The sequence below is a fragment of the Eretmochelys imbricata genome, chromosome 23 (genome assembly GCF_965152235.1).
Source record: "Eretmochelys imbricata isolate rEreImb1 chromosome 23, rEreImb1.hap1, whole genome shotgun sequence".
Taxonomy (NCBI): Eukaryota; Metazoa; Chordata; order Testudines; family Cheloniidae; genus Eretmochelys; species Eretmochelys imbricata.
This window is the reverse complement of record NC_135594.1, coordinates 3045290-3052806: the sequence shown is the minus strand read 5'-3', so window position 1 is coordinate 3052806 and position 7517 is coordinate 3045290. Positions and strand designations below refer to the sequence as shown.

The 7517-nt window shown below is 53.1% G+C and overlaps 1 protein-coding gene across 1 annotated transcript; it reads left to right on the top strand.

The window, feature by feature from the left end:
- Nucleotides 1-1439: 1439 nt before the first annotated feature.
- LOC144279262 (galectin-7-like) lies at nt 1440-5437 on the top strand. The gene is made up of 4 exons (XM_077840753.1): nt 1440-1463; nt 3256-3344; nt 3807-4011; nt 5261-5437. Exons 1-4 carry the CDS (start codon nt 1440-1442, stop codon nt 5435-5437), a joined length of 495 nt encoding a protein of 164 aa, XP_077696879.1.
- Nucleotides 5438-7517: the final 2080 nt, after the last annotated feature.

The following is a 7517-nucleotide window of genomic DNA, read 5'->3' as shown; positions in this document are numbered from 1 at the left end:
AAATCCGCGTTGGCCCCTTGGCTGACCCCTTTCTTTCACCATGGTGCTTCTCGGGGAATCAAACGTCCTAGAATATTAAAATGTGTCACACTTTCTGGACTCAGCTGGAGCACACCAATTTAGCGATGTATTTAGCGTTCAGACTGAATCCCCCCCTCTTCTCCTGAGTCGCTCTGAACACAGCACTTTACTGAAGCGTATTAAAATGTCAAGTTGACCTAAAACACCAGTCAAAAGGCACATGCCCTGTCAATTGCTTTATCAGGCTGTTTACAAAAGCTGGGTCAATTTTGCAGACAGCTGGATTTGTTTTTAATTCCCTCCCCAGAACCAAACTTCCTCTTTCGACATAAGAACATCCACCGTGTGTCTTTAAAAAACGCGAGACAGATCCAACGCCTAACTTTGAGACCAATTTCCTACAGCCCATGTGTGCAAAGTAATGTATTTCTTCACGGCCTTTTCTATTGATTGGTAATTAGAATCTATTGGCTTTAGCTGTAAAGAGGCCCGTTAAGTTAAGCCCTGTTTCACCTGTTCGCAGGCTACCCTTAGTAAAGTGTGAAGGTTTCGGGGGCAGGATAGTAATCCCCATCTTTTACAACACAGGCGTTTTACAATAAAAAAAAAAACAATAAAAAGTTTCAGAAGACAAGCTCTACTTCTGTGAGTGCATGAAGGAGAGAGATTAAAACTGGCCCCCTCCAACATGGGTATCTGAAGACACATGTCCCCCCAGGCCCCTTTCTCCTCTCCTCTAAGACGCAGGTTTAGCAAAATCATATTTCATCATAGGGTTAAAATTAAATACAAGGCGAATAGAAATAAGGCGTTTCCGAGCTATACTGTCCCAACCTTGAAAAAACAACACACAACGCTTTAACCCTGGATCTGTACCTTACACCAGGGGTTTTCACCCTTTTTGTCATTTGCGAACCCCTAAACAATTTCAAATGGAGGTGGAAATCTTAGACGCAGTCTGCAAACCCCAGGGGCCCGTGGACCACAGGTTGAAAACCACTGCCTTACACCCTGGAGAGGCCAAGAACGGGAACTTGCAAGATTTCCTTCCCATTTGTAATTAAATACTTATCATTTTTCCAGCAGAGAGACAGGCCTTTGTTATACCTCATGCGTAGCAAAGTTTGGCCAGAACAAACACATAGTATGCAAATTCCCTGTAAAACCCCCCACCCACTGCTAGCAATGTAGGGGCTATGACACACGGTAAGGTGGTTCTGAGTCCAAGCTGACAAATACCAGCGCATGACAACATTTTTGGTGATACCAATACAGAGATCTCTGATGCAATCCTGGGCCGGATGTGCAGGCAAGACAACGCTTCTGGGCAGGACCAGCCCCACCTCTCAGGGGCCAGCCCAGCACTGTACATAAGGTGCTGCCTCTGACCTGGGCTTTCCATCCCCTGCACTGTAGCAATGGCTCTAATTCCGGACAAGCCGGTGAGTTCCTGGCTCCCTGGAGTCGTCTTTTCCTCTCCTGCTGCTGCCCCCAGGGCAGATCTGTGACGTGCCCAGGGCGGCTTTCTCCCTGGACGCGCCAGGGACATTCAGCAGCCGGGCGCGGGAAGGCTTGGTGGCTGGCAAGTGGGGGATGGGAAGTGAATTGACTCTGTAATGTGGAGCTGGGGGGGTGGCGGAGCGGTTAGACCAGAGGGTGGCACAGCCGGAGCAGCTGCATTGGGGTTTTGGGATTAACACAGAGCAGTTTTGTGTCTAGTTTCTACATGTAGAGGCTGGTAGGCCTGCAGACAGAGGCAGCCGCACATAGACACCCGCCCTTTCCAACACCCAGGGGCGCAGGTGCACACCCACACAGACACAGACCCACACACAATCCCCGACACACACACAGACCCAAATACACAATCCTACACACACACACAGACCCACACACACTCCTCTACGCACACACACAGACACAGACCACCCCCACCACAATCCCCTACACACACACAGACCCGAATACACAATCCTACACACACACACACAGACCCACACACACTCCTCTACACACACACACAGACCCAGACACACACAATCCCCTGTACACACACACACACAGACACAGACCCGAATACACAATCCTCCACACACACACACAGACCCGAATACACAATCCTACACACACACACAGACCCACACACAATCCTACACGCACACACACAGACCCACACACACTCCTCTACACACACACACAGACACAGACCACCCCCACCACAATCCCCGACACACACACAGACCCAAATACACAATCCTCCACACACACACACAGACCCACACACACTCCTCTACGCACACACACAATCCCCTGTACACACACACACAGACACAGACACAGACCACCCCCACCACAATCCCCTACACACACACAGACCCACACACACTCCTCTACGCACACACACAGACCCAGACACACACACACACACACAATCCCCTGTACACACACACACAGACCCAAATACACAATCCTACACACACACACTCCTCTACGCACACACACACACAGACCCACACACACACAATCCCCTGTACACACACACACACAGACACAGACCACCCCCACCACAATCCCTTACACACACACAGACCTCCCCACAATCCTCCACACACACACACAGACACACAGACCCACACACACTCCTCTACGCACACACACAGACCCAGACACACACACACAGACCCAAATACACAATCCTACACACACACACACAGACCCACACACACAATCCCCTATACACACACACACAGAGACCCACACACACAATCCCCTCCATAAACACACACACCCATCTCCTCACGCACACACTCACAGAAGCGCTCCTAGAAAATGATCTGACTGCCCCAGAAGCAGGCTCCTTCCATTCAACCCAAGGGGTCACTCCCTTGTGAGAAGCGAGTACCTGGACTTGGTGCTGGCAATGCCAGCAGGGGTGGAGCTGCTGAAGGGGGAGGACAGCGGTCTCTTGCAGGGGGCTATCCCTAGGGAGGGCGTGCAGCATGCAGGCGGCTGGACAGCTGTGGGGCTGTGATGGGGGAACAGCACCCATCTGCCCCTGGGAGACGGTAGATAGAAGGAGTGGACATGAGGAGGGATGGCTGCACAGCCAAGCTATGGGGGGGTCTCCCAGCAGGAAGTCGGAGCCCAAGACTGGGATTTCCCCAGCTCTCTTCCCAGGGCCCTGGTCCCTCCCGGCCCGGGCGTGGCACTCACCCAGCAATCTCTGTCTGTCAGTCCATCCCGTACAGCACTGCCATCCCAGGAGGACTCCGCCCGCACACGTGGGTGAAGATTCAGGGCTTGGTGCCAGAGACGAGCACAGGGTGAGCGACCAGCTCCTCCGTACACGGGGATTCCCCTTGGTTCCCGGGTAGGAAGAGGGGACGCCCCCAAGGCGGCGAGACGCCCTCAGCCCCATCCCCCTGGCTCTGATGCAGTGTGAGCTCCCGCTCTGTGCACCCCCCCCCCCCCGCCCCACCATGCACGCCCCCGAGACAGTGCCTCTCCCCACACTCGGGATAGATCACCCCACCCAACGCTCCCCAGAGCAGATGGGAGCGACCTGGCTGGAAGGAGTGGAGCCCCGGGTTTCCCTTCCTGGCACACATCCCCAGCTCAGTCTCCAGCCACCAGGCCCTTTGCAAAACCAAGGTGTGTCAGGGCCAGGGTTGGTTACAGCTGCTCAGGCCACGGGGCCCTACAAGCAGGAGAGAGGATCCCTAATGGGCCGGGAGCGCGGTCCCTGAAGCTGGCTCTGCACTAAGCCTGTACCATCTCCACTCCAGCTTCCGGGTAAAGTTCATCTACGGTCAGTATGAAGGGGCCAACGTGGCCTTGCTCTTCAACCCCCGCTTTGAGGGCTCCCCCCACATCATCTTCAACAGCTTGGTGGAGAGAAAGTGGGGCCAGGAGGAACGGAAGGAAAACATCCCCCTCCGCAAAGGGAAGAGCTTCACTCTGAGGTTCACCACCACCACCAAGGCGTACGAGGTAGGTGAAGCTTGGGGAGGGGACACCCTTTCTCCATCAGGGCTCTGGGGGACACCCTACCTCAGTCATCGGGAGGGCCAGGACTGCATCCAGCTGGATCAGAGAAAGCTGCAACGTCACATCCCCGGGTTCATCTATGTGGGGCGTAGTGCAGTGATTGCATACACATGGGACAGCTGTGTCCCGTTTCAATCCACATCGCTGCGTACACCTGACGGGGCTTTGGTGCGTAGTGAGCGCGTGGCCTTTGGGACAGACCTCCCTGTCTCCTTTGCTTCGCTGCTGAGGCGTGTTGGATCAGGAGTGGAGCGGCTAGAGCATTTCCTCGCAGAATGCCCATGTGTCGAAATGGAAACGCTTTGGGGGAATGCACCAATTTCAGTGACATTTAATATGGGGGGGGGAGGAAATTGAAATGAAGCATCAAAACGTTTCAAAACGACTTTTCAGTTAGAATTTTAAAAAGATTTATATTATAATATATATAATATCGAGAAATGAATAATAAAAACCCCGCCAAAACAAAATGTTCCCATTGACCCAAAAGCAAATTTGAGTTTTGGAAGTTTTGAGTTTTCCAACTGATTCGGAATGGGTTTTTTCTGCCCCCAAAATGTCAGAATCTCCTGCAGAACAGAAATTCCATGTTTTGACCGGCCATAGTCAGGAGTCGATCATAACAAGGTTTTCCAGCCGGGGAAACTGAGGCACGTGGCGCGGGAGTGACTCGCCCAAGGTCACCAAGCAGGCTAGAGTGCTATACACTAGGCTGCACTGCCTCCCAAATAACTTTTGGATTGTGAAGCCCTTGCTCAGGCAGGGCGAGATGCCCACCCTCCCATCCTCGTTGCTCCCTGGATCCCTGGGCAGGGACTGGATGAAATTGTTCATGTGCAGAAGGCCAGCCCCATTCTCTGGAGGGAGTAAGTGGGACTCAAATGGTGCCCAGGCCTCGTGCTGGCCGCTTTGCTGGGGGTGAACTGTCCTCTTATTGTAGGCAAGGCTCCTGGCTCAGTGGACTGAACCTTCCCTGCCTGCACGGCAGCCCTGGGGGGAGCAGGGGCTCAGTGGGACGTGACCCAAAAACCCACTCAATGCTGGACCCTGTGGGGAACAGGCCCCGCTTTGCAAACGTCCAACAAGCCCCGGCCGTAGGCCCCAGCCCAGCCCCTGCTGCCCTGGAAAGACGTCCTCGTCTAGGGGGCCGGGGCCCCCGCCCTCTCGTCTGACGCTGCCCGTTCCCTTCCAGGTGACCCTGAACGAGCATCACCGCTACGAGTTCCGGCACCGCCTCCCGCCGGACCGCGTGCGCTTCCTGGAGGTGGACGGCGACGTGAAGCTGGAGGCTGTCAGCTGGGAAGGGGGGGGCAGTTACTGGAACCGCTTCCCGCCGGTGCCCCGTTGGGGAGCCTCCCGCGTGTATTAGATGGCGCACCCCCCCCCCCCCGACCCGCCCTCAAGAAGAGGGTGTGATGGTGCCTCCCATAAGGCTTTATGGAGATATGCTTATGAATGTATATAGGACATAATTATGCCATGTAACATATCTCTGTAAAGGTTATGATCTACTGAATCTATTAATTTGTATGCATGTTTCATTTTTGTATTCAAAGTTATGAATGCTGGGTGTGTACTGGCTTGATTTTTAAGTAGCCTTTCTGAAGCATTTGGTCAGCTTCTTGAGAAAGGAATGTGCAAATTAAGTGCCCAGTCAAGAAGCACTTAAGGGACAACGGATCTTGGAATGCTCCAATCCACATAAGACGTCTACTTGAGGGCGGTCAAGGTAGCATGTGACCCATGGCTGCTACCTATAAGTTCTGAGTCATGCATGGATATGTGACTGGCCCATGTGACTCCAAAACTCCATTTTGTAGCTGGATTCTACCCAGGGGGAGGGAGGGGTGTCCACCCACACGAGAAAGTCTATTTAACCCCCAGGGAGACGCCTCCATTTGGTCTTCAGCTGGCTAAAAAGAGAGCCTCTCCACCCCCAAGGCTGCTGTGCAGGCGGGGAAGGTTCAGTCCAATGAGCCAGGAGCCTACCTGAAAGAAACTGGAACAAAGGACAGTAACTACAGGGGGTATGTGTGATTGCTGGACTCAGACGAGAAGGAGACTAGTCTGTAAAAGGAAGCTTACTGGAATTCCTGTAAGGGTGAGGTTTTATCTGTATTCAGTTTTCTTAGACATAGACTTGAGTGTTCTATTTTATTTTGCTTGGTAATTCACTTTGTTCTGTCTGCTATTAGTTGGAACCACTCAAATCCTACTTTCTGTATTTAATAAAATTACTTTTTACTTATTAATTAACCCAGAGTATGTATTAATACCTGGGGGGAGGGGGGGGGCAAACAGCCGTGCATCTCTCTCTATCAGTGTTATAGAGGGTGAACAATTTAGGAGTTTACCCTGTATAAAGCTTATACAGGGTAAAACGGATTTATTTGGGGTTTGGACCCCATTGGGAGATGGGCATCGGAGTGTTAAAGACAGGAACGCTTCTTAAGCTGCATTCAGTTAAGTCTGCAGCTTTGGGGTGAGTGGCTCTGACCCTGGGTCTGTGCTGGAGCAGACGGGCGCGTCTGGCTCCGCGAGGCAGGGTGCTGGAGCCCCAGGCCGGCAGGGAAAGCAGGGGCAGAAGTAGTCTTGGCCCATCAGTCGGCAGCCCCAAGAAAATTTCTGTGATCCAACCTGTCTCAGGCAGCAAACACCGAGGTCGCTGAGCTGGACAATGTGCAGGAAGCCACCATGGGGAGGGCCTGTTCCCCCCAGTCCCTGAGCCCCGCAAATACCCGTGTGTGCGTTGATCCTCACCACCCGTTGGAGAAGGAGGGACTGTTCTCCCCGCTGTACGGAGGAGGGAAGGTTATCAACAGCACACATAGGAGTCAGCTGCCCAGCGACTTTCACTAGGAACTGAACTTCCGTTCCAGAAAAGGAGCAACTAGGAACCACTCTGCCGCGCACAGGGCCTGTCTGCTTATCCTAGGTGTCACCGACCGTCACCTGCGAGCTGAGCGCGTTCCATGGCCCTCTCCGTTCATGTCAATAAGTTCTCTCTATCCCCACCCTAAGAATCTCTCACGCCGGGCTCCTTGCCAGATGTTAAAAGGAGCAGATGCCTTCATTTGGGGACCCCGAGATCCCAAGGCTGGAACTCCCTGAATGCAGTGGCCCCTTGTGTGCATGCTCCCTTGTCACACTGAACATAGGGACTCCATGCGGTATGGGGAGCTACAGACCTACTCCTACTCCAGCTCCTCTTGGCCCTGCTGGTATGAAGACTCAGGCCTAGGCATCTCCTCCTCCTCCTCCTCCCCTTTCAGCCATTTCTGTTAGCTAGTTAGCTTTTGGGGTGGGGGTAGTTATTGGTGTTCAGTATTAAAATCCCTACCTATGCCTAGGGCCCTACCAAATTCCCGGCCATAAAAAATGCATCACGGACCATGAAATCTGTCTCCCTCCATGAAATCTGGTCTTTTGTCTGCTTTTACCCTACACTA